Source organism: Aspergillus fumigatus, chromosome 2 (assembly GCF_000002655.1).
Source record: "Aspergillus fumigatus Af293 chromosome 2, whole genome shotgun sequence".
Classification (NCBI taxonomy): Eukaryota; Fungi; Ascomycota; class Eurotiomycetes; order Eurotiales; family Aspergillaceae; genus Aspergillus; species Aspergillus fumigatus.
Genome location: NC_007195.1, coordinates 101,064 through 125,642, shown reverse-complemented (window position 1 = coordinate 125,642; position 24,579 = coordinate 101,064). Strand labels below are relative to the sequence as shown.

At 50.2% G+C, this 24,579-nt stretch overlaps 11 protein-coding genes across 11 annotated transcripts; 4 read left to right on the top strand and 7 right to left on the bottom strand.

Annotated features, from left to right (window-relative positions):
- Positions 1-407: 407 nt before the first annotated feature.
- On the bottom strand, positions 408-2,284 carry AFUA_2G00570 (GNAT family N-acetyltransferase). Its single transcript, XM_744100.2, has 3 exons — positions 2,019-2,284; positions 1,665-1,967; positions 408-1,615 (listed from the first exon to the last, which is right to left on the bottom strand). Exons 1-3 carry the CDS (start codon positions 2,088-2,090, stop codon positions 1,229-1,231), a joined length of 762 nt encoding a protein of 253 aa, XP_749193.1. The 5' UTR covers positions 2,091-2,284; the 3' UTR covers positions 408-1,228.
- A 475-nt stretch (positions 2,285-2,759) lies between these two features.
- Positions 2,760-3,479, bottom strand: AFUA_2G00550 (uncharacterized protein; the record flags this gene model as incomplete). The annotated part of the gene is made up of 4 exons (XM_744099.1): positions 2,760-2,912; positions 3,046-3,105; positions 3,175-3,355; positions 3,424-3,479. 4 exons carry the CDS (start codon positions 3,477-3,479, stop codon positions 2,760-2,762), a joined length of 450 nt encoding a protein of 149 aa, XP_749192.1.
- A 155-nt stretch (positions 3,480-3,634) lies between these two features.
- On the top strand, positions 3,635-5,139 carry AFUA_2G00560 (uncharacterized protein; the record flags this gene model as incomplete). Its single annotated transcript, XM_744098.1, has 5 exons — positions 3,635-4,050; positions 4,127-4,197; positions 4,240-4,740; positions 4,826-4,981; positions 5,048-5,139. The coding sequence occupies 5 exons, from the start codon at positions 3,635-3,637 to the stop codon at positions 5,137-5,139; spliced, it is 1,236 nt and encodes a 411-aa protein (XP_749191.1).
- Positions 5,140-6,302: 1,163 nt separating this feature from the next.
- AFUA_2G00540 (isocitrate lyase/PEP mutase family protein) lies at positions 6,303-7,416 on the bottom strand (the record flags this gene model as incomplete). Its single annotated transcript, XM_744097.2, has 3 exons — positions 7,177-7,416; positions 6,973-7,120; positions 6,303-6,925 (listed from the first exon to the last, which is right to left on the bottom strand). Exons 1-3 carry the CDS (start codon positions 7,384-7,386, stop codon positions 6,303-6,305), a joined length of 981 nt encoding a protein of 326 aa, XP_749190.1. The 5' UTR covers positions 7,387-7,416.
- Positions 7,417-8,479: 1,063 nt separating this feature from the next.
- AFUA_2G00530 (YoaK family protein) lies at positions 8,480-9,574 on the top strand (the record flags this gene model as incomplete). Its single annotated transcript, XM_744096.1, has 3 exons — positions 8,480-8,846; positions 8,896-8,925; positions 8,973-9,574. The coding sequence occupies 3 exons, from the start codon at positions 8,480-8,482 to the stop codon at positions 9,572-9,574; spliced, it is 999 nt and encodes a 332-aa protein (XP_749189.1).
- A 51-nt stretch (positions 9,575-9,625) lies between these two features.
- Positions 9,626-10,598, bottom strand: AFUA_2G00520 (uncharacterized protein; the record flags this gene model as incomplete). Its single annotated transcript, XM_744095.1, has 2 exons — positions 9,626-10,330; positions 10,386-10,598. 2 exons carry the CDS (start codon positions 10,596-10,598, stop codon positions 9,626-9,628), a joined length of 918 nt encoding a protein of 305 aa, XP_749188.1.
- Positions 10,599-11,805: 1,207 nt separating this feature from the next.
- On the bottom strand, positions 11,806-13,065 carry AFUA_2G00510 (putative cellulose-binding GDSL lipase/acylhydrolase; the record flags this gene model as incomplete). Its single annotated transcript, XM_744094.1, has 3 exons — positions 11,806-12,134; positions 12,185-12,853; positions 12,906-13,065. 3 exons carry the CDS (start codon positions 13,063-13,065, stop codon positions 11,806-11,808), a joined length of 1,158 nt encoding a protein of 385 aa, XP_749187.1.
- A 983-nt stretch (positions 13,066-14,048) lies between these two features.
- On the top strand, positions 14,049-17,489 carry AFUA_2G00500 (uncharacterized protein). Its single transcript, XM_077804027.1, has 2 exons — positions 14,049-15,995; positions 16,042-17,489. The coding sequence occupies exons 1-2, from the start codon at positions 15,953-15,955 to the stop codon at positions 17,367-17,369; spliced, it is 1,371 nt and encodes a 456-aa protein (XP_077660194.1). The 5' UTR covers positions 14,049-15,952; the 3' UTR covers positions 17,370-17,489.
- Positions 17,490-17,565: 76 nt separating this feature from the next.
- AFUA_2G00490 (glycosyl hydrolase, family 31) lies at positions 17,566-18,161 on the bottom strand (the record flags this gene model as incomplete). The annotated part of the gene is made up of 2 exons (XM_744092.1): positions 17,566-17,794; positions 17,869-18,161. The coding sequence occupies 2 exons, from the start codon at positions 18,159-18,161 to the stop codon at positions 17,566-17,568; spliced, it is 522 nt and encodes a 173-aa protein (XP_749185.1).
- Positions 18,162-21,279: 3,118 nt separating this feature from the next.
- Positions 21,280-22,579, bottom strand: AFUA_2G00480 (putative aryl-alcohol dehydrogenase (AAD); the record flags this gene model as incomplete). Its single annotated transcript, XM_744091.1, has 5 exons — positions 21,280-21,321; positions 21,424-21,788; positions 21,819-22,157; positions 22,305-22,394; positions 22,426-22,579. The coding sequence occupies 5 exons, from the start codon at positions 22,577-22,579 to the stop codon at positions 21,280-21,282; spliced, it is 990 nt and encodes a 329-aa protein (XP_749184.1).
- A 340-nt stretch (positions 22,580-22,919) lies between these two features.
- On the top strand, positions 22,920-24,468 carry AFUA_2G00470 (Zn(II)2Cys6 transcription factor). The gene has a single exon (XM_744090.2). It carries the CDS (start codon positions 22,988-22,990, stop codon positions 24,239-24,241), a length of 1,254 nt encoding a protein of 417 aa, XP_749183.1. The 5' UTR covers positions 22,920-22,987; the 3' UTR covers positions 24,242-24,468.
- The last annotated feature ends 111 nt before the right edge of the window (positions 24,469-24,579 follow it).

Below are 24,579 nucleotides of genomic sequence, written 5' to 3'. Positions count from 1 at the left end.
CGGAGGGATTGCTTTGTAGTGGCCGCCCAATGTATGGATAGAAAGTGTTATATGGTAATTGTAGGATCTCTTCCAGATCTCGTGGTAGGCAACTGAGAGGATCACAAATTGATTGAGACGAATGTTTATTTGATGCTTGATGGATATTCTGCATACAGATAGTTCGCAACAGCGCCCTCTGGTCTTATATACATCTTCCCTCCCTCAAAGCAGAATATCAACACACTCATCTCCATGGATGACAAACTCCCCAAATATGACAAACACAAGGAATGACGCAAAGTTAAGTCAAGCCACAATGTTGGATCACAGGCAACAGTCACCTGCAAATGCTGCAAACCAGCCATAAATGGTCGTCGGGGCCTCAGTTTGGCATAGAGCCTCGTATCTGGTCCACTGGTGCCGCTGGCGGCTCGATGCCGAGCCATCAAGGGCGTGTCAAGTGCCACCTTTCAATGGTCGAGAACCAATGCCCAGAGATCGCTGAAGATGACTCAGGCTGCAAGGCGCGTTAACTTAAAATACGAGCATGATTATTAAGTCTGTGGATCTAGTCCATCTACTCCGTGGCTTGTCCAGTTTGTATGGCTTCGGAGTTCGGATACGGAGTGCGGAATAAATGATAAGACTAGGGCGCCTGATCGAAGTAGGGCTCCGCATCTTTGCATTTCTCAAATATCGACATCGGAATTACTGATAGCTCTCGAATGGTCTGTTGATCCGAGGAGAATCGAGTGGCTTCAAATTGCGAAGAGATTATTCCTTTGGGTGTCATTGTTGGTCGGCCACTCCAGACTCCATCTGTCTCTTCTGTCCCCGTTGGGCAGTGCATGCATGACTCAATATTCGGCATCAGTCCGAAGACTAGTCTCCGCTGCCAATGTCTTGATGCGTTCCCCGAATACGATCCTTGGCCGACCTGGCCAATCCACTGATCGAATTCAAGCCTCAAGCATTTCATCATGCGTGTTCTTGGACAGCGGTTTCGGAAGCCGTTGAATCAAACTGACCAACAGGTACAATGATCGCGACTTGTGCTTACGAAACAGACTTCGTCGACAGGTAGTAGCCTGCTAGCGAAGATGCCATACCTCACCGACTGTAGCAATGAAACAAGGTTTGTGCATGTGGCTTGCTAGACTGGTGTTCCACTATCATCGCATAGGAGCAGAATGAGTTCGCGAAAGAGGAGTTGATGAGTACGACAGCCTCGGGTCTACGCCACAAGCTATGCATATTTTTGTGACAGGGCATGCAGTCTCTCCCTCGCTCCATTCTCCCAATCATCCCAACACAAACTCAACATCGCCGAGTGACGGCCCGGCCCAAGCTTTTTCTGACCAGTTGGGTCCAGCCCAGGCATTTTGTCATCAATGACGCCGTTCGCATTTCCTTTCTTGCCCTCTGGTAACACTCGTTGCCAGCGAATGATGCCCTCGAGCTGGAAACCGAGGCGCTGCGCGGCGGCAATCGAGGCCTGATTGTCGCTGAAGGCCTGCCATTGGACGCGTCGGAGATGGAGTCCATTAGGCGGAGGATCCAACATATGGGTTAGAAGCAGTGTGTGAGCTGCTGTTCCCACAAATGTCCGATGGAACCGTGGAAGAATCACGACCTATGGGGATGAGTACGATTTCCATCGCGCGTAAGGAAAGAAAACCTACATTTCCCACCTCGACAACAGAGTTAGCTGGATCCGCCCGGATCAGCCCAGTGGTACCGGCAAAGGTTCCATCTTCCACCTTCAGTTCCTCAAACTGATCGGAGCCAGGCTTTCGCTTCCTGACGATGCCTGCTTTCAGGATGATGGCGAAGATGATCGATTCTTTGGTGGGGCGAATTCGATTGCTGTACCACTGGTCATATGCCTCGGGGCTTTCGAACGGTCCATAGGGAAGATATTGGAACACTTCGGGGGTTTCCGAAGATAACTCCACGTATGTCGCCGACAGCTCCTCGAAATTAGACTACAACCGAGGTTAGTGGTCGTAGCAGGTGGAAAAATAGCGAGCTATTACATCAAATGGAACTAGCCGGAGACGGTCATCCTCCAGTTTTGATAGGTCCAGGGGAAAGCAGAAATTGTCCATGCGGAAGGATTTGCAATTTTGAAAAAAATACAGTGTACTCTCAGACTCGATCAAGATCTTGTAGAAGTTGGTCGTTGTACTGACTACTGACTGCTGCTGTAGTTGGGAAAATAGGCAGCTTCAATTGTTCCGCTTGACCGGGCGTTCTGACTCATAAGGCTCCAATAACTAACTAATTAGTTACTCCGTGCCAATGGTCTCGAAACGATCAAAGAAGAAGGAAAAAGCATCTGATGGCCAGCAAGGATTTCCTAGGCCGAAAAGTCTTGGCACGCTGACCAGATGATGGCTGCTCGTACCGTTGAAAGTAGATGATGGTCTGCTATGGTCTACTCGTTATAGACTGCAAAATTGTCATTGAGCAGCATGCTCCATCGGCAGCCTCTGCTCTGCATGTTTCATCAAAGTAATATCAAATCGACGCCATGGGACTCGACCGCGTGATTTGCACTGCCAAGTTCAAAAAGCAACAATCATAGAAGAAGCAGCGAATTGCCAAATTGCGCCCAAAAGACCCCAGATATAGTGCGCACCCTCTGTAAATTGCAAATCGATGGAGACTTATCTAGGTGAATGTGCGAACATGAAGGCGACGGTGCAAACGATAACAAGACCACAACTTAATATTTGGCCTGCACTGATCCAGAAGACACGCCGTTGAACTCAAGGTCAAATAAAATAGACGCCGAAGTAGACGTCATGGCAATCTCGAAAGCAACATCGTAATATATCTGCCCCAAGGAATTGGTGCAACTGTGGAATAAGGACGGTGGTATTGCGCTGAGGTCTGCCTTCAAGGTGCAGACCTCGAAGACTTCTAGACTATGAAGTTAGCAAACAAGCGGTAGAAATTCGGTTGGTTGTATCGTACCTTCAGTGAGGTGGTCTGGTGCTTCTACAAGGTTTCAAATGTACAGCGACTGGCTGACCTCTGTTAATGCTTCATGCCACCCACCTTCGAGACGTGCTGGTGCCAGCTCATTCTGATCGGTTCGTCTTCGGATATAGGCTTTCCCTAGAGTTCAAGGAATCAATGGACATCCAAGTAGCGAACAAACGATTGGGGTCTGCTGCACGTCCTCACCTTCTCGATATACCACTTCATGCGACCATCTACGCACCACGTTTCGGTCACTGCATCCCAATATTTGTCCCTTGCGCTATGCAGCCGTGAATTGTATTCTTCCACGAATGTGACCACGTAGTGGCATCGAGCTATGCGCTGTCCAACCTGATTTCCTCCTAGTCCTCGAACTACAGCGCCACTGAAGCCTTGTTAGAAACGCCAAACGGTATAGCAGATGAATGGGATATATTCCGAACAACAGCAGACCATCTGTGACAGGTGTCAGTAAATGAAATTCTCATTATACAGGAAGACTCACGCATTAGGGGGCTGTATCACGGTCACATTGATCACGGCGGATTGTAGAATAGGGCCCACGCAATTGAATCCTCAGCAACACCAAATTCAAGTCAATCGAGTGCAACATTTGCGCTCACATACAGAGCCCAATAGCAATCAACCTGTCGTCAACGCAGCGATGGAGACCAGAGTCGTGATGGACGAGGGCAGATATGCGGCAGAACCCATAGATCTTATCAACGGCATCCGTCAACTCTACTCTCTGGCACTAGAGGCAGAGGAAAGATGTCCCAGGCAAACGGAGGAAACCGAAGAGATGCGTCATGCAGCCATGAAACTGATACAGCAAAAAGCTCAGCACATTGTTGACCTTACAAACAGATTGAATGACTTGCAGTATCATCCAGACATTCTTGATGATGACGAAGCGACGCAAGCTATAGTGAGTCTCAACCACAAACTGGACGTTTGGGTCAAGGGCACCTTCAGGAACCCAGAACTCCTTGAAAATCTCCCACGGCTGAAACTGGTCCATGTGCCGTACAGCCCACTGCCCCTGGAGACAACCGACAGCTCGCAGAGACCACAACAAAAGTGGGCTTTTATCCGGACATTTGTCACATCATATCTCTTCTACTATCTTTTTGACCCATACATGGTTGGACTCAAGTCCGGACACTGTGGATAACCTGATTTCCATGGAGCTGGACATTTTTGAGAAGTGCATGTTCCCCTCCGGCAGTATATTGTCATTCTAACTTGCGCTGACCATCACTTGTCCAGGCCCAGGTCATGTGGCTGGCAACTGGCGCTTAGCAACCAGTATGGCCATCGAATCTTTCAATAGAGGATATTTGGAAGACACAGCCATGCATTGCATGAAAGCAATTGCGCAACTCAGCTCTTGTGCATCGGCTAGTCCTGAAGTGAGAGAACAGAAGCTATATGGGCTTTTCCAAAGCTGCTTGCACTTCAAGCGCCGCCTTGGGCGACAGCCAACTCAATATAGATTCTCGCATGCCTCCTCGGGTGACGAATTCATATCTGGGACAATGCAAAGTCTGACAGGAGAAGAAGGACAAGGCGCTGTTGTGGAGTTCTGTCTGTGGCCTGTTTTATGGAAGGGCGACGTTCTCCTCTACCCTGAGACGGTCTGGAGCAAGATAGATGATACTTCCGTGGAGGACTCTATCCCAGGAAGAGAAACAGCTCTCATTTCTCAATACGAGGCTGATTTCCGTAGCCAGATCCAGGGATCCCCTCGCATTCACTTGCAAACTCATAGTACCGTTGAATGATCTTCAGCCTTCTCCGGAATTCACTTTTGCAAATAGATTCATACTTCTGGGATGTTTCATGTGCTTATCAGATATCTTCGCGGTGTTTCTGTCCTCTCCTTGTCTTCTAAGAAGCATGCGTTCTATGGCTCTTTGGGTCTTGGAGCAATTGACGCATCTTCCCGTTCTGCTTCCCCTGCATTCAGCAAGTGTTTTCTGCGTCGCATCGGCATCGCACTCACCAGTCTGTATCCTTGTTGCTTCTTGCGTTTTCAATGTATTAGAGAAGAGCGTCGAGAACGATACCAAGGCAGATTATTCACAGGATATGAAACCTTCAGGTCTGCCGAATTACTTCTCTACTCAAAGCTTACCGCCATTACCTCTGAGCGACCTGCATGCTTGATGGTATCCACAGGGTTATCCCCAAGCTAGGAGACACAGCGGATTAACTCAATCTCATGGTGTCATTCAAAGGTCTCCTCCAACACGTTCGTCGTAGTCATGCACCATTGGCGCGGTTTGCCGCTTATTCTCAGAGTTCGTCGCGCGGCACCCGAGCACCGAGTAGATATCAAAGGTATACCAATCACGGAATATGAAGCCTTCTGAAATGCATCATAATGTCCCTAGTTCGTAATCCTGCCGATTTCTTCCACTATCTCATTGGTGGGAAGTCAAGGCCAGTAATACAGTGCCAGCCTCATGTTGTTAATCTTCCGAAACAAATCAGAACCGGCTTCTGTACCCTGGAAACGTGCTAACCTTGTAAATTTTGAAGACCAGTATCCATTATGGAGGGAGGTCGAGTTCTGAATGGTCGATATTGCCTGTTCGTATGGGTCTTGGCTGGCTGAGTAGGGCGTGGTGGTCTGGTAGTATCAATCGCTCCTTTTAGTCCCCGAGGTGTCAACACTCCCTGTCTACTGTAGTAGTTTGTTCTGCGAAACCAGTCGGAGAATTGGCGTTTCCTACACTTAGCATAACACAGGACATGCAAAATGAGGCTCAAGTATTTCGATTTCAAGGTACTTGGGAGATGCATCCCCTGCCTCGGTCACCTTAGTGCATCTCAGCTGTGGATGGAAAGTTCAAGAACTGGATTATGTCATGGATACGCACGTTTATGGATTTAATAGTTATTCTGGCACTGAATCTGTAGAACCAAATCTTACCATTGTGAGAAATATTTGTCCACCAATTGAACCTTCAGACGTACTTTCGGAACAGGGATGAAGCCCTCCAACGCTGACCCGAAATGGACCGAGATGATCTCGCTACACTGGCTATGTAGGCTAGGTCAACGAGTGGTCAGCACTAAGCGAACCCTTGTCCTCTCTTAAGACATGTATCATATTGACTGCCAGGTTGGCCAATTGTATGGCTATCTGAATATCAACTGCATTTACAGCCGCCGTGTTATATACTTTGTGCTCTTTATTATGTGTGCCTTGAGAAATTCCTTGATTCTAACCTAATGCGAGATGGTAAACTGTGGATAGAAGTATGAAACACGAAAATGCGGTAAACAAACCCAAAAGAAAGTAAACGGGGAAAAGAAACAAACAATCAGACGCCATTCGTAAACCCGTCGCCACCAGCTTCTGTGTCAATCCTCACCGAATCCATCAACCCGCACACCTCGAACAGCTTCTTGGGCCCGAGACCCTCAGGGATGCCCGTGATCCCCTCGTTCTTCAACCGCTCTAGGGCAGATTTGATGCCGAGATAAGCAGGAGCCAACGACGCAAACGAGAAGATCATGATCCGGAACCCCATCTCCTTAGCCTCCTTGGTCGTAATCACCGGGCCGGCCCCGTTCTCAACCATGTTGAGCAGCAACGGCCATGGCGCCAGGTCCTGGACCGCCTGGCGCGCCATCTCCTTGGAGGTGAATCCCTCCAATAGACCCACATCCGCACCAAGGTCCCGCGCCGCCTTCAGACGCCGGATGCACTCGTCGTAGCCGTGCTGCTGGAGGGCGTCAGTGCGCGCAATCAGCACGATATCCGAGCGGAGGCGGTCCTTGGTTTGCTTTGCGGCGCGGATCCGGGTCAGGTACTCGTCCATGGACACGACTTTCTTGCCTGCGAGATGGCCGCATCGCTTGTTTTGGATTTGGTCCTCGATGTGGAACCCGGCTACGCCGGCTTGGATGTATTGCTGGACGGATTTGGCGACCATAAGGGGGCCTGGTGTGGTTAGCCTAGGCGCTTGAAGAGGAGTGGGGAATACATACCTCCGTACCCCGTGTCCATGTCGGCAATCAGAGGAGGACCAAAGGGGTCCAGGTTCGCAATCATCTCTGCATTGGTTCTCATGTCGTAGAGCTGGGCCAGCCCGAGATCTGCCATTCCGAGTCGAGAGGCGGTGGTTCCCGCACCAGTCTACAAGATCAGCATCTGCACCGAAGGGGACGTGGAAGATATGAGAGTATGCATACCATGTAGAGGGCCCTGAAGCCAAGTTGCATGGCAATCCGAGCGGACAGGCCATCGTAAACTCCGGGGCAGACGATCAGCTCGTCAGTATCACGGAGATACCTGCGGAGCTTAGTGGCACCGGCAATCATGTACAGGTTGACTGTGGGTTCACGGCTTTCTCCGTTAACCTCGTAGAAGCCGTCCTTCTCTACAGTGATGGTGATGCTCATGTTGGGTAAAGTCCTGAGAAGATAGTGGTGATGAGAGGTGGAGAGGATGGTTGATGAAGACTGTAATCTGGTCTGACGAGACCCATCCTTTTATAACCGCATTTCTCTCACAATTGCCTTCGGTGCAATGTCTCCCCGTCGGACGTGACCCTCATCGAGCACATCTCATTATCGCAGATAACACCGCTGGATAACACCCTCCATGTCGACGTAGCAAATACCTCGGCCAGATCAAACCGTTTCCGTAATGCGTATCATCTATATTGGCCTCGCTTGGCGCCGAATGCAGGCGTGATCCTGGATGCTTCGTTGACGCCCCCAACGAGCCAGTGAGAGAACAACGCGACTGAGAAGGATCATTCACAACAGATTCGGATTCCGGGCCGAGAGATATCCAGCCAACGAGGATCCTTCCCCGTAGAAGACCCTGGCTCAGGACACCCTTATCGTAGCTAGCGTGATACAGCATACAATCCGCAGGCCAAGCGAATGCCATGCATCTGCATTCGACGCACTCATAGGAAGAAAAAGCCCGTGAAGAAGTTGGTCTGCAATCTGGACGTGCTATTGCCCAGCGGCGGTCGTCATTCAAGCTCTTGGTTGCGTTATAGGTGGCGCTCTTTGGCGCTTTTGGATTTCGGACCGTGTAAATCATCCAGGTCTTAAGCAACATAATCAAAAGCTTCATTCCCAGTGTACCCCGAGCAGGAGTAAAGCTCTCAAAGAGGGGAAAATACAGTATCGTACTGCCAGACAAACTACCTGGAGGCTGTAAAACTATGTTTGGGTAGTAACAAGTTGGCCGTTCTGGATCTTGCGGAACACAATCTCGGACTCATTGTTGGAAGAACCGCTTAGGTGAGCTGCACGCCCTATCAAACCTGCAATCCAAGGTGGTCTCTGGCCTCTGCGAGTGCACCGAATAACCCCGAAGCCAAAGCCGCCTTCTGATGCACAGATTCTCCGGCGACGCTTAGCCAAGCCACTTGGCACTAGAGATGCAGTCTCGGCGCCATCGTCACCCTTCTCATTGACCAGCTCGAATAGTTTAGCGAAGATCATAATCTGATAATTATGCTAGAATCCGAAAGGAATGTTGCATCGATTAGCCTGGACCGACTGGCCCGGATTGATATCGGGTAAATCCGTGCCAATCTCTCCGCATAGTGCTGCAAACAACCAGGGTCTTAATTCAGCTTGGGGAAAAATCAGACGTTCACACGAGGTGTTTTGGAACTGTCATTTTGAGGATATTCCACGGTTTCCCACTTCCTCGCTGTTGCAGTTTTGCTTCTCGCTGCAGCGCTCCCATCAAGAATCTGTCACAATGTCCACCTCGTTGGACTCTAAGAAAAGCGTCGCTGGTTTCTTGAAAAGAGACATCAATGCCAAACACGCAGAGGTGCTCCTGTACGGGTGCTGTCTGAGCTCTGGCCTTGTGGATAGCACACTCTACAATGGTATGCAGACCCATCATCACCCGTACCCTACAAACTAACGATTGTGCAGCCTACAACACGTTCGTCTCGATGCAAACGGGTAAGTCAATCGAAACATATCACGAACGAACGACGCTCATCGTCAAGGAAACACCATTTTTGTCGGCCTGGGCGCGTCAAACCAGAATCTTAAGCCATACGGCTGGGCGCGGTCTCTCACCTCGATCGGATGCTTCGTCATCGGCTGCTTTCTCTTCGCCCGACTGAACCGTCTTCTCGGACCGAGACGCAGAGTAACACTAGTCCTCTCTTTCCTTCTACAGGTCGCTATGCTGGTAATCACTGCGTCCTTGGTACAAAGCGGCGTGATCGCTGGAATCCCCTCGAACCCTGCTTCGAGCGAGACACATTGGAGCCAGGAAGCGCCTATCGTGCTTTTGAGTATCCAGTCTGCAGGTCAGATCGTCGCTAGTCGGGCGTTGGGGTTCAACGAGATCCCTACTGTGGTCATTACCAGTCTTCTCTGTAATCTCGTGTCGGACCCAAAGCTGTTTCTCCTTCGCAACGAGAAGCGGGACCGACGAATGGTAGCGTTCGTTCTGACACTGATCGGTGCAATTGCGGGAGGATGGATCACCAAGGCGACACGCGATATCTCGCCTGTGCTGTGGATGGCTGCTGGACTAAAGTTGATAATTTCTGTTTCCTGGATATTCTGGAGAGAGAACGAGGGGGCAAGTGCAGTATAACTCATATTGGCTAGGCGCACGGCAATCTGAACGACCTGATAGATCATAGAATTATGCAACCCAGATATTCTGCTCCTGACCATGCCCATACGCAATAAACGAGTCCCGGAAATACTTCTCCAGCACCACCTGTTCATACGATAGATCGTCCACGCAGTAGTCACCCCCCGTCGGCCCAATATGCGAGCAGTGTATATCCGGCCGGTACTTGACCATGTGTTCATGCACCTCGCGACAAAGTAGAGTATCCCGGCCCAGCTCGAAAGCCTGTCCGAAACGCGTCTTGTTCGTCAGGAAATCCATGCAGGCGTCCCGACTCTCGTACTGCTGATACTCCCCTTGGCAGTGGTCCTCGTGTGTCTGGCAGATTGTGTCTGCCAGCAGCTGCGTAAGCGCTGCCTGCACCACGACAGGGTCGGTGGTATTCATCCTCGCGGCTTGCGCTTTGAGCAGCGCGTCGAGGAGAGGCCCGAACCACCGGAATGTGGCATCGTACTGCAAGATCTTCTTCTGCGCGTCCCATTCGATCCAGGTGTCGATGGTTACGGGGATGATGATGTTGAAGGAGGTCGAGTTGAAGGTGACGACTGTCGTGGCCGAGGCGATGTCGTCATTGGCTGTGAACTGGGTGATGCTGTATGCGATGGGGACGCCCACGAGACTAAGGTGGTCTGGATCGGAGAAAAGTCCAAAGATATATTCGTTGTTGAGCTCGCGGCCGTCAAACGTGCGTGTGATGTCCACTCGACCTTGCACCTGAATCAACATGTCAGAACGGGTCGTGGTTCCCTCGGTGCTGAGCAGGAAATACATTTTCGGCAAAGACGGAGTCATCCGTGGCGTTGATCTGTGCTACGTTTGTCGGGTAGAGAAAAACATCCCAGAAACCTGTCTCCAGAGACCAGAGCTCGTCAAAGGAGTAGTCAGGCTTGCCGTCGGCATCATGGAGAGGACTCGACGCCGTCGCCAGGCCTGACAGGCAGCAAGATGCAAAGAAGGAACTCACAATCGTGTGAGAGTACATCGTTGAGATTAATCTCTGGGTTGGTCGGAGGACAGCTTGCATTCCTCGTTTTATACATTTCTTGATTTATGGTTACTGGTGACGGAGGCTCCCTGGAATGCACGCATCAACAACGCGCCCCGTCGGACTGAGAATGTTAACGGAAAATCTACCACTGAACTCAGCGGGATGACAGCAACCGAACCAATCATCTCGAGAAGAGGAAAGAAATTGATTACTCTCTTTAATCAGGTATGTGAAACCCCCCTTATGATCTTCGCTTCTGACTGATCTATGGATCAGACCATTCCTTTTACCCCAAAGCGGAGTTGGGTGTCCATTGCAGGAATCATATCCTCATTCAAGGACAAGAACATAGATTTGCTTCTTCTCCACTGCTGGATGCTTGGATGGAGCTTCAACTCGGTAAGTTCGTTGACGGCGGGAGAGACTGAATGGGAAGGTCCTTAAAGAGATGGAATATCACTTGGTGCCTTGTAGCTTTGAAACCCACAGGATCAGTTCGTGGCGCACGTTGGTGGCACCATCCAACAGCAACTGTCTTTCCTAGCATTAGGTGCAATAGACTCCTCGGGTTAGGAGTCGATATGGCGTACAGCTCACCTGATCGAAAGCCCCAGGTGATCCTTGTTCTTTAGTTCATGGTATGGCCATAATCAAATTTCCCTTACTACAGAGTAAGAATCACTCACAAATGATGCGTGATAAGTATCATGCAACCTGATTAGGACACTTCGGGTAAGTAGAATGCAATTCAACATGTTTGCACCAAGGGACTTTCATGACTATGTTGGATTTATGTAAGATTGGCACACTTTGGTGGCTAACAGTACAGTTAACTCATTATTTCTAATAAGAGGTATCGGTCAAAGATGCAACCAGGCAAGATACCAGTTTACAATGGTGATCTTGGTTATGTGGATGATGGTCCACCATGACCTGGACCTAGGCCAGTAAAGCCTAGTACTCACCAGTTCATGCAAAGGGGACTGTCATCAGCAGAAGTGATCAGCTGTGAACTTGTCGGAAAGCGCCTGATCCAAATCCCTCTACAATCTTTTACTAATCAAGCATTGGTATGCGAGGAGATTGAATAGTTTTGGCAAAAGCACGACTGCGTGCGCATATTTGATCTCAGCGGACTATATACCATGGTGATGGGCACCTGGGGCAATTGATGCCGATTCATCACCACTCTAAAGGTAGCCTAGAAAAACAACTCCTTCAGCGCAGAAGCCACAGCCTGTGCCGTGAGGTCCTGGATGGCAATGCCAGGATGGTAGTCATTGAACCACAGACAGCTTGTGCCATCGCTGTTATAGCAGGTGGCATCGGGCGCACCGTAGGCCGTGGGATTATCCAATGCCTGATTGAACGGCGCTTGTGTATCCACAACTGTTGCCGTGACACCGCTGTTCTTGGACTTGAATTGGGCGAGATATGTCGCGATCAGGTTGTTGTACTTTGCGATCACTGCCGCTTCCGCGGTAGTGACATCGGTGCCTTGGGCAAGCATAAGTGGGGAGCGGTTGATTGCTGTACATGATGAGAATCGGTCAGTGATATCGAACCAAAGCAAGACTTACGAGGAACACCGAGCAGCACATAGTTCCGCACTCCAGCGTCGTAGAGAATCTGCAGCTGCCCAAAGTAGCTATCCATAATCTTAAGGAGAAGCTCGTCGATATTAGACAGCCAGTACGAGTTGCCAACGTCATTCACGCCCATCCAGACGCCCACGAGAGTATTTCCACTGGTCCACGGCGCATAAGAGGGCTTCGAGGCGATGCTGTTGGTGAACTCGGTGACCTGATCGATGAAGCTCAGGACAGTCGAGGTATATGGAGCAACAAGGCTGGCGTTGGTCGTCGCCCCACCGTAGGCAAAGTTGTATGACAGAGTCAGGGACGTGTTATATTTTGAGACGAGGAACCCGACCCAATTCAAGCCTCCACTCGTGGTCCATCCTGGCAAAGTAGGGTTCCCGAGGGGATTCGAGGCGGAGGGTTTGGTGCTGCTGATGTCGAATCCGGTCTGCGAGTAGGAGTCGCCACTAGCTGGATGAGCCCAAGAACGTTCGATAGGAAGCTTAGGGTAACTCACAAAGTGATGAAGTACTTTAGCCCGGTGGGTGTAGCGGTGCTCGTTGTTGTGGTTGTTGTGGTTGTTGTCGTTGTTGTCGTTGTTGTCGTTGTTGTCGTACTTGGCGCAGTGCCTGGTGCAGTGCTTGTTCCAGGGACGCATTGATCTAAGCGCTGTTGATTAAAATCGATCTATCTTCAATAGTAGGACTTGCAGCAGACGTACAGTACCATGGATTCCAAACTGTACAGACAGCTCCAGCGACGCACGAGGTAGGACCCGAGTAGCCCTCCCCACCACACTGAGCATATAATGCTGCCTGGGCATTGGCACTAAGTACCAGAGCCAAGGAGGCCGTCACTGCTACGATTGATATGTGCAACATTATGGAAGGCCAAGTGTTGAGTACAAGTCCCAAAGATGACAAGAAATCTATACGTGGGCCTTGTTAGAAATTGCATCTTGACGAGACTCCCTTTGAAATATATAGACTCAGAAGTCTCTGCCTTAAAAGCCGCCGAAGAAGAGTCATTGGTGGAAAGACTCGTGGCATCAATATCGAAGCCTTCAGGATTGCAATATTCATCGACGTCCGTGATCAAAAGGGTAACGGGCAATCAAATCTCGGCCAGTTCCCCCGAGAAGCCGGAGCGAGGGGTTTCTCCTCGTTTTATCCGTCAAAAGAGGCCGGATTATTGGCTGAATGCTTACATCCGGAGATGAGCTCAGCTTTCTCGGTTCTTCATAATCTTCAGCCATCTCCCCGCAATTTAGTCTCGGTACTCGTACCCGTGACGAATGCGGGGACAGACGAGGTGCACGGAGAGTAAACAATGATCTGCTCCTTTTGGAGAGTCGTCCACTGTACCCAACCCAGCCTCCCACCGAGAACTGTTTTGCAATGATGTAGGGGTATCAGCTGGCTGATCTGCAATCGCTGGTTTATATGAGAAAATGTAGAGGGACAGAGTCCAGCAGGTGTTGGCAAAAGCTCAACCGCAGTTGAAGCCCTGCTCAACCTCGCCGGGATTAGGTTGTATTCTCCCACGGATGATTTAGGATGTAGGATACTAAAGCGAAGGGTTATATTTTCTGTGATGTTGCTCGGATCGTGCCGTAGATCAGCTTGGTGCGTATATTATCACTAATAGGTGGCCAGTCTCATACAAAGCAGATCAAGCTCCTCAGAGGTATACTTGCATTATAAACATCCCTCCTCGTTGTTAGTAATTGCATAGGATGATCTAGAGATGTAGCTTGTAGCTATAAATTGTCTTTCTTTTAGTCCATAAGCTCAGATATTCACATCTCCTGAAGAATAACCTTCTTTTAAACTCCTCATACTCAGAGGTTCTCTTATCCGCAAACCTCTGTGTCAACTATGGACCTTTCCACAACCCTCACAGTGGCTGTTTTTTCCGTCCCTGTCCTTGGGAGGGCCTGTACAACGGGCTGTAATCACTGTCGACAGACCCCTCTCGATATTGGCAGTCTCCCATGCATGGCAAATGTATCCATGTACATAACTGTCTATCAATCTAGTGACGACGAGTACCAGACCAGGCACAATGCGAAAATAATTGGCATTTACTGTTACAACCCCACTGCCGAAAATATCCTCTTCTATTGCAACGATGCGTTTGGCAATATAGATTTAGATTTACGCAGGCTTGCCGAAACGGGTGCAAAGAGGGCGGTCAACAAGACAGTGACTACTGTCCTGTTTGCTTTAATCCCTTGGGTATAAATTGCAGGATTTCTGTGTCCTTTCATTATTTGAGTGCCAGCGATAAATGGTGCAAAATGCTCGCGGAGTGCTGGCTGGCGAGTCCCGATTCTTCAACCAACGAATAGCTAGTGGTCAATCATCTCTTCAATAAATACCCTCATAGTAAGAGCAGAATATGATCGTGGTACTCCGTACCCGAGAATACAGCAAGCCCAATGCGCATATGGGGGCTGTGGTGCACAGGATGTCGTCGCAGGAAGATTGTGAACCTGCAGTGTTTAAAGGCAACCTGATTGGAAGACAATCACACGGTAGACGGCGGGTCTTGCCGTAGTTGCCGTAGTAGTACCTTGCTGCAGGCATCACCGCTCCGGAAGAAATATAATTTTGCTTAATATAGGACATATTCCTCCACGCCTCAGACCGAGACGAACACCTGCTCTTCTCCACATTGGCTAGAGATTACCAACCCCATAATGTCGAGTTGGAAGTGGATTGTTGGTCCATTAGAACGCTAGAATGTTGAACACACGCCCTATCGATATTGATGTCCTTAATCGCAACGCTTCGAGTGTCTACCTCCACTGTCCGTTCTGCCACCGAGTGAACCAACAGGGCATTGGCGGCTGCAAATCTGGCCCTCGACTTTCCCTTTGCGAGAAGCGAGCTGTATCCTACAGATTCCACGTCCCCGTCTACTAGCAAAATCGGACCAGTCGCCTATTATCTTGGCAAACACCACGCATGTTTCGTGGTCATTTGTCAAATGGAGGGCCTCAAAGTCTCTTTCGACTGTGAGCGAAGCAGAGCAACGGTCCTGCGAAAGAGGAAGTCGGAGACTGGAGTACATTCCGAGGTTTGGGGAGTGCGATTGCTTCACAGAATGGAAATTACCAAAAGCTACGCAGAAGAACGGAAAGACGATAACGCCACTGTCAATGAAGGCTCACCAAAGACCTGGAAGCGTCACTTTTATTCGGGCCAGTGCATCGTCTGGAGAGATCTGTGTGACCTGTCACATATCCCAGGATCACCTGAACGAGACATCTGACTGATCACAGACTGTGAATGTACCTGCATTGCATTACTTCGATTATTACGTTACCTGTTGAGTCCATTGCCAGTTGCCCTCGTCAAAATTGAATATGTAATTGGAGAGATGGCATGCATACTACATAAAACTTCGCTAAACTAAGCGAGTAGGCTGATTCACGGCGATCTAGAATCGGGCTAGATAGACGAGCTTTAGTGGGCAAACTGAATCCTGACCAATCCTGGATGTCTCGCTGCGGGTTGGATCTGCAGGTAAAGACTTGGCAATAGGCCCATATCGAATGACTTGGTGGCAGTCCTGCATGTTTTAAACGTAAGATTTTAGCTGCCTCCCAATCACACTATATGTACATCTGAAGTGGATCAAGATCAATGAGACATCACGGCCCAGAACGCCGACGAACAGTGGGGTGTCACCGAGAGAGTGTATAAAAAGGTTGTCTTTCTCTGAGAGGAAGTCTAGTGAGCAAGCAACTGATCCTCAGTCATCATGCTCTGGACTCTACTACTTGCTGCCCTGCAGGGACACATTGGTATGTATCCTAATCCACCAAGATGATATAGGTCTGACAAGGTCAGCCTTGGGTCTGGCTGTCACGGCCAGTTCCATCACAATCAGCCCATCACCCACCAGCGAGTCATCAACGACCAGTGGCCAGTGGCTGATAATCTCCGGCACGTCCATCTTTTGGCCCACATATACCGACTACTTCTATGGGCCAACAACCGGTCCCGAAGCGCCGGTTGTAACCTGCAACGCGAAATGGGTTGAATATTATGGCCGGTCCGACGGATTACGCTCGCTGGGCCCCACGGGCACGAGTATCACCTTTGACCCATATCCAACCAGCGGGGGGGCCTGCAGAACCTCCTCGTCGCTAGAGGGCTACTCGGATACTCATACAGGACCTGTGACAACCCTTTGCGACGGTATTCCACGCGCGCTAGGCCCTCGTGAGATGGTGACATCCTACTATCCCGGCACAGGACCCTGCAGCACTTACACCATTACCTTTACGGACACGGTTGAGCTCTACCAGGAGCCGCCAGCGCCCGACTGTGAGCTCAACACGCAAGAATGCATTCCGATCTGGTCGACGTATAGTGAACTGTCCAGTTCGTACGACGCCACCGCCACCACCGTCACTCCAGGCGACACCAAGAGCCCCATCCCACCCGATGGCTGTCCCTCGACGACGCGAACCTACCCCGAAGACCCCTGCACAGCCTGCCATTTCCTCCCCGGCACGGCAACTGTCTTCTACTGGCCTGTGACCACCGCCGGTGGCGACCTGTGTCTGCAGAACGGCACCACCATCCCTGCGACACCAACCGGAAACGGCCCCAATACCGCCGTAGTCAACGGGCAGACCTTCGTCTCCCCAAGCATCTACGTCTCATTTACCTCCATCTATGCCTGGAGTAACCGGCGCGCCCATCCGGGAAGCCAATGCGGCGACACGCACAACGACGCCATCATCGCCGTGGATCCCGCCAGCGTCTCGTCGGTCCGCAACCACCGTAACGCGAAGTACCCCACCATCGGGACTGCGTATCCGTTCAACTTTGCCGAGTTCATGCCCCAGGATGTAGGCAACTATACCATGCCACTGATACCCTGGCCGCAGTACCGAGGAGGATCGCAATGTCCGCTGTACGATCCTTCCTGCACGATGATCCGGGACGATTACATGCCTTTCTTGGATCTTCCCGAGGCCGTCCGCCAGATTGATCCGCTTTGGACCCAGTGTGATGCGCACTGGTATATCCCACCTGTGACCCTGGTGCCTTTGACGGGCAATGTGAACGTTCAACCCACGCCGACGGCTGAGGCGAATGTCATGGCGGCTATGGCGGTGCCGGAATCGGTGGCCGCTGTGCCGACGCCTGAAGCTACAGGATGGTAATGATTGGACTACGTGAGCAGACGGGCAATTGAGACTACCAGTGTAAGTAGTGTAGTTTGTGAAGGAATACACGAAATTACAACTAGTCAACATAAGCACGGCCTCGGCCATCACTATCGCCTCGTTCCTTGTCTGTCACAGTAAGCAAAAGGGCAATGAGTCCGTAGACAGTTCCAACATGGATAAGTTGCCGCAGCTAGAACACACATCCGCTCATTATATCCTCCCGCTTCCCCAGGTAAAACAACGGAACATGCTCGATCGGGGCCGGGACGGTCACCGTCAGTCCACCAGCATATGTCTCGTTTGTCCACCTGTACGTCCACGGCTTTGTCTCACTCTGGCCCTTCTGCGGCAGATACACCTCCCACTCGGTGCATTGGGTATCGTCACCGGATGACAAGCAGCCGCAAGCCAAACATGTACTGCTGCGTGGTAGCATTGACATTCTCCCGCGTCATCTTCGCGATCTGCGGATCTGTCCGTTCGAAATCCATACACAGCGGCGTCGTAAGTATGGTGGATTTGCTCGAAGAGAGCCTGCAGATACACCTTGAGCTGGTACCGCAGCTGGATGTACGAGACAATCATGGGCGTGTTCTCCTCGCCATACGACCACCACTCGTTGTTACATGTGTGCGCATTCTGCACATTGCACTTCCTCGATCCAAGTGTTCGCATAAAAGGCAGCAACGTCGCCCACTGGAGCCACCGCACGTACAACTCGCGATACTCGGCGTGTCGATGTTGGAGCTCCACGGCGCCGTCGGGGCAGCCTGGAACCCTCCCCATCCATTGCCCACCATCGGTATCTTACCATTTCGGATAACCACCGTCCGATTGCCATTGAACCTGGTGTCAGATTCCAAGCCATGGGCTTTTCCGTCCTCGAAACCCTGTCGTAGATGAAGCTAGCCTCGTTGCCAGGGGGCAGACGGTTGGACGAGAACGGCCTCAAAGCCATGTTGCATGCGGAAACCGGCTGGGTTGGGCATCACATAGTCCGCCTCGCGGGTTTGTATGGGGTTGGCCCATACCGTGGACACGGCGCAGAGGCTGAGTAGCCAACGTTTGACAAACATCTTCATCGCGATTCGCTACTGTTATGGTGCTGATCTTGCAGTCAAATTCATGGTATTCACGACTGGGGCTGAATTTATCCGGCCAGATAAAATAGGCTGATATTGATATTGTATGACATCAGTTGCGCAGGGCGTATGCAAGGATCGACATGGTTGACCCCATTGATAGGCTCCGGGGGCAAGGCCGAAGGAAAAGCCATTCAGTCGACCCCAGAGAACTGAGAATGACAGTGCGGGCTGTGCTACCATGGGATGTATCTATCATTTCTCTTTTCGTGTTCATGGTCATGTTTGGAATGTGGCATCTCAGCTGAAATGATTATCCAGGTATCAGTGCTAATCCTGCCACTATGTTTTGTGATTGTATTTGGCTTGTTCGGATAACATGTCCAGACTCACGCCTCTCAGTAGCTTGATTGATTGTACAGCTTGTGAAATGCAAGGCGTAAGCGATATGTACCTTGACAATATCCCACAGTGAGGGGCTGTGGGTTTTGTACGGAATCATATCCAGCTCTACTGTGGTCTGATAGAGAGCGCATGAATATAGCCTAATGTCATTGACTTACTGTCTTCTAGATGGTCTGTTAACATGATGGAATGGAAACGGTGCCAGGTTACTGGGGGCTGCTCCAACAAGTCCACCAACTTTACGTACGGGATGTGCTACGCATGCAAAGCCCACCCCGGGGGTAAAGAAAGACTTGTTCTAGGAGGGCTTAGACAAAGGGACGTGACTCGTTCACAGAGAGATGACTACAAGAATACGGGGAAATCTGGGGGCGATACGTCCAGTAGGGAGATTGGCATTAGTAGTCTGTTGGTAAGCAGCAGTCCTTAATTGGTTGCTCCGCGGAATCCAGCTGCTACCGCGTTGTTCATGGTTGCTGCGCAGTCTACATATACATATGAGGTCCGCTGAAACGGCATTGGCAAGGCTGGGACAATATAGAAAAGCATTTTGTTCCATCTGAATTGGAATAAGCGCACAAGGAGGTGTATATTCACGTCGTTATAGACTAGACCCTGAAGAAGCTCATGGCTCGAGAGTTTCTCCTGACTGTATGTGCTGCTGAATGTCTCTATTCCATTGCAGAATACTCTCTAAACTCACTTCAAGCGGCTTAAACCTTAAATTCTGCGCACTTACTCGTCAGGGTTTGCTCTGGGGCAAGGACGATACATCTGATGAACCTGGACGTGGCGAACTGGAAGCTGTTCAGTAGCTGGAACCTTTCACAGAATCGAAAACCCAGTATGTCATCCATGAAAGCGGCGTGTGCATATGGCCCAGATGAGCTCTGACTCCCAAACTGGGATTTTCCATGAGGGTCTGACCAAAGGGAGGTGTTGGTGGCCCTGGGACTGATATTACTAGACGGCAATAGAATGAAGTCTGGAACTCATGTACGCGAGAAACAACAGCATTTTCCGAGCCACATAAATAATATGATACCCGAAGAAAGGACTACAGAGTTCTTGTCCAAGAAATCAGCAGGAAGGCATATAGGTGGAAGACCATAGAAAGCCATACTCATATAAGGAGGTACCAGTTCGCTGCGCACGATAGATGCCCAAAAGAGGCTTAAATGGGGCTGCGTATTCGTGATCGCCTGAAGAAGCTTTTGGTTATCGATCTCATTCGCGGTCGAAGGGCCGTCTTAATGCCCAGAAATGCCCAGGGATGCAGCCCCCATTAGATTACAGGGAACGGAAGGGTCAAAAAAGTCACTGCAGGCCAAGGAGGCCAAAGCATCTTGGGTAGAGCTTAAGGTAATGCATTTATCAACTGTGTTCAGCAGATTATAGTATAACATTTTATTCTGCGGGGGCTGAGGGCAATTAAGAGCCGTGGGGATCTCAGGAGGCACAAACCTAGGTGCAGGCGCATTTCGTGCTGTCACATGTAAGACTAATGCAAGGGCAGTGAGTAGCTCATATTCAAGGCCTTCTGAAATGCAAAACACCAAGAAGAAGTCAAAAGCTAGGGACGGATTCGGCGTGACTGGCACATAGTCATCACTTCAGCGGGTTAGCTACTAGGAACAACGAAGCTTTCATGGGATGTATATACCAAGGCTTTGTAGTACCGTTGCCTGCTAACGTCCATGGCGAAAAAAGGTCCCTTTTCATCTTTTTCCGAGGGCTTCCCAGCCACCGTGCGTGACGATATCCCAGAACGAGTTCTCGAATACTTCCATTCTTTTCGTGTAGGAGCGCACTTTCTCCCCCGCCCGTTGCAAGATCTCTACCCAGCGGCAGAAGACGATGTAGGACCAAGCTAGAATAATGCTCGTGAAATATCCTGAGCGAAAGCGGCTGGGAGAACCGGAGAGCGCCTCCCGAAGCTGAATCTCAGATTTCACTTTGTAGATGACCGGTGTCGGCGATCCAAGGCACTAGAGGTAATTGGTTGGCTTCTGAGGTCGGCTGCAGTCGGGATCTTCCGTCGTTTTGATCCGTAGAGATGATCTTAAGATATAAAGTCGGCCTTCCTGTAATGTCAACGGCTTTCGAAGGAGACTGAAAAAGGGAGGGACGTCTCTGTGGAGGTCTAAGAAGGCATCTAAATAAAACTGAACAGTATAGATATCCTTTCTGTATGTGGGAGACGCAGGTATCTAAAATTGCTGAAGGTATATCCGCACAGGAAGGCCGCATCTTGACCTTAGCAGGAAACATGACCTCGAAAATGAAGCTTGGAGTCGCCTCCCCTGAAGTAGTCGTGATTTCTCGAAAATCGAGAGGACCAAAGTGTAGGCGCACCTACAAAGGGAGGTTTATACTTCCTAATTCAACACAAATTTGCGAGTTGGTAGTAAATTGTATCAATAGAGTCTAGGGGCTGCTACGGTCCCAATTCGGAGGTACTAGTTAAGGAACATGAGCACCGTCAATTGTCGACCACAAGGATATTTCAAGAATAGATACATGTAAGCACCGCGTCATCAACTTGGTATTTCAGCTTATACCTCATATCCGATCGCCGTTGGAGCCCGCACAAATGCTAGAGGGGCTGAAGTGGCCAAAAGTCTGCCGGCCTTTCCAGACACTCTGGGATCCTCCCCGAGAAAATTACTAGGAAAGCCAGGATCAAAATGGTTGACGCTTTCCAGATACTTGATCTGTTCTTCAGTCAATTTGATCTTGAGAGCCTGGATGTTATCGTGAAGATGCTCGACTTTCCTTCCACCGACAATCGGAAAGACGTTGGGTGCCTTGCATAGAATGTATGCCAGGGCCACCGCGGTCACGGACTTGATCCCGTGCTCTGCTGCAACATTGGCAAGCGCTTCACTCATTCTGATCTCAGCCTCGGTCTGGTTGTCCGTAGTATCTCCACTGAACACGCTGCGGAGGCTTTCACCTTTCTTCTTTCGCTCCTCCACTTGCTCCCTGGTCTGGAATTTTCCACTGCCGAGGATATTCCATGGCGCCAGAGCCATGCCGAAATGGCGAGCCATGGGCAGAATCTCTCTCTCAAAGTCACGCAGCATGACATTCCAGCGGCCTTGATAGATGCAAAAGGGTGTCTTGCCAACAGCGGCCGCGTATGCATTGGCTGCGGCAACAATCCACGCAGGCGTGTCCGAGATTCCCAGGTACAGGACTTTCCCCTGCTCGACGAGGATATGCAAGCTGTTCATAATCTCCTCAATGGATGTGGTGTGATCCCACCAGTGCAGATAGAGGATATCAATCCAGTCTGTTTGCAACTTTTTGAGAGAATCGCGAACACTCATATGCAGGCTCCGCCGGTGATTTCCACAGTGGTTAGGCGAAAGACCCTTTTTCTCGAAGGAATGTGCCTTGTAATCAGAAGTGTACTTGGTTGCAAGGACAATCTAGTCACAGTTTTTCCGAGCAGACATCCATTCTCCAATCCATGCTTCCGATTGCTCGTTCTGGTATGCGTTTGCGGTGTCGATAAAGTTGCCTCCGGCTGCAACGTAGGCGTCAAGGAGTGCGAATACCTGCTCCTTGTTCATGCGTCCCCATGAAGGAGGACCAGGCCTCTCCAATCGACATGGCGCCCAGCTGGAGCGGTGAGACACGGAGACCGCAGTTTGAGGAGAGGATGCGGTACCGGCCCAATTCGGTGGGAGGTTCAGGAGTCTGAAAGTCCATATTGCAAAGAAAGTATAGAGATTGATTGAGAGCCTTTGGAAGTTGAACTGTGTGGCGAAACGGTGGACAAGAGCGGAATCTATGATTGTACTTATGGGAGGCAGGACAGTATGAGAACCGGATTTAAACGGAGTAACAGAGCTACAGGAAACAAACACTTGGGTTATACTATACTATACTATACTCTACGGATTTAATGAACATCCCCCGTTCGGTTGAAGACTGGCTCGGTCGATAATACTCCATACATAGTGCTGGCAACCTTATTGAGTGGATCACCCCAGTCCAATACGATAATTGCCTCTTCCGGAGTAGCACCTGGTGGCAAGATCTGTCTTCCCAACAATCAATCAAGCAGACGTTTATGGTCTCCTTTAATCAAATCTCACGGTCCACGAGTCGCTCATTATGACGCCCCCATCGAGTCATGGATATGGAAGATTCCGTCTGGACTCAGCTCGGGGAAAACCACGCAAGACGGTCCAGACCGGACGAAGATCCCACCAGAAATCTCGCACCGGCTGCCGGACCTGCAAGAAGGACCGATTGAAATGTGACGAGACCCATCCTACCTGTCGGAGGTGTTCTCAACGGAAACGGATGTGTGAATACGATGGAATACACCGGTATTATTCGGAATCCTCGACTGCATGCAGCCCAGTGGTCGCATCGCAGGGAGGTTTATCGTTGGAGCACTCGTTGATGGACGGCCTCATCAACCAAAGCTTTACCCACAGTCTGTCGATAACAAACACCACGCATCTGATGCACAATCTTGTTGGCTCTGTGCACACGTCACTGGCAACACCAATTGGGAAGTTCTTGTTTGACCACTACATTCTCCCTCACTGCGCGGCAACCCCAAGGCTCTTGCATAGTCTCTTCGCGCTCTCCGCTCGACATCTGCAGCATCTGCAACCTCGCTGCCTTTCTCATACGACGGCACACTACTTTCACGCAAGCCACGCTGCGGAGCTACTAAATGATGAACTGGGGAGGGTCGCTTCAAGCCCTCAGAATCTAGGCATGATCTATGCAACTTGTATAGTCCTTAACATGGGGTGTTTTGCCTCGGATGACTATCATCCATCTAGCTCGTGGGTGTTTCAAGATACAGCGGAGATTGACCAGTCGTTCACCTGGTTCACGCTTCAGAGTGGGCTGGGTTATGTCTCGTCCATGTTGAAAAACCAAGTCCATCAAACATTCTGGCGCCTCAAAGCAGGCTCCAGAGGATCCTCTATCGGCAACCTCCTTACCTGGGCCACGAAAGATCCATCTCATACCGGGAGCCTAGAAAAGATTCCTGACTTTCTCCTTGACCTGTGCGAGATCACACCAGACAGCTCCCCAGAGAATAACCCGTACTATATTCCTATCTGCCTTCTGTCCCAAATGCTCCCATTGAAGAAGCCGGTCGCGCAGGAATTTGACCATCTCCTCATCTTTGGCCCTCTCATTCCACATTCCTTCCGAATCCTCCTCCGCGACCGGGACGAAAGAGCCCTTGTGCTCTTCCTGATCTGGCTGAGATTACTTGGTCGCGGTGACTTTTGGTGGGTCAATACTCGAGTGGAGGCGGAATCAAGAGCTCTCATGGCATTTCTTCGTCACAGCGAAGATGGAGAGATAAGAAGTGTTGTAGACAAAATCGATTTTTAATTCCGTCTCCATATTCTTGTGCATGATCTGTGGATGCACAGGGTGTCGAATGCGTGCAACTATGAGCTAGAAAATATTTCGTAATGACCTGGAGTATACTTTGCAGGCCCAAAATCTCTTGATCCATGGCCTCCACTGCATTGGAGCTAGAATACGATAATTTCCCTTTGTGGATGGGCCCCAATCTCCAATCTTCGGCCCCTTGGCTATGGACTGGAAGTCCACCCGGAATAGCCGGATTTAATGGTCCTAAGCCGCCTTTGGCCCATAGACTTGCAATACAAAAGCTCTTAAGAAATACTGGTCCCCGCTTTGGATAACAATAACACAGAAGAGAT

Excerpts from the sequence above, each read along its gene's own strand:
- AFUA_2G00570 (XM_744100.2), bottom strand. The coding sequence starts at position 2,090 with ATGGACAATTTCTGCTTTCCCCTGGACCTATCAAAACTGGAGGATGAC. Across the intron at positions 1,968-2,018 it reads TCCGGCTAGTTCCATTTGAT|TCTAATTTCGAGGAGCTGTC; the intron begins GTAATAGCTCGC and ends CCTCGGTTGTAG. Across the intron at positions 1,616-1,664 it reads CTGTTGTCGAGGTGGGAAAT|GTCGTGATTCTTCCACGGTT; the intron begins GTAGGTTTTCTT and ends TCATCCCCATAG.
- AFUA_2G00500 (XM_077804027.1), top strand. The coding sequence starts at position 15,953 with ATGCTCTGGACTCTACTACTTGCTGCCCTGCAGGGACACATTG. Across the intron at positions 15,996-16,041 it reads TGCCCTGCAGGGACACATTG|CCTTGGGTCTGGCTGTCACG; the intron begins GTATGTATCCTA and ends TGACAAGGTCAG.
- AFUA_2G00470 (XM_744090.2), top strand. The coding sequence starts at position 22,988 with ATGACGCCCCCATCGAGTCATGGATATGGAAGATTCCGTCTGGACTCA.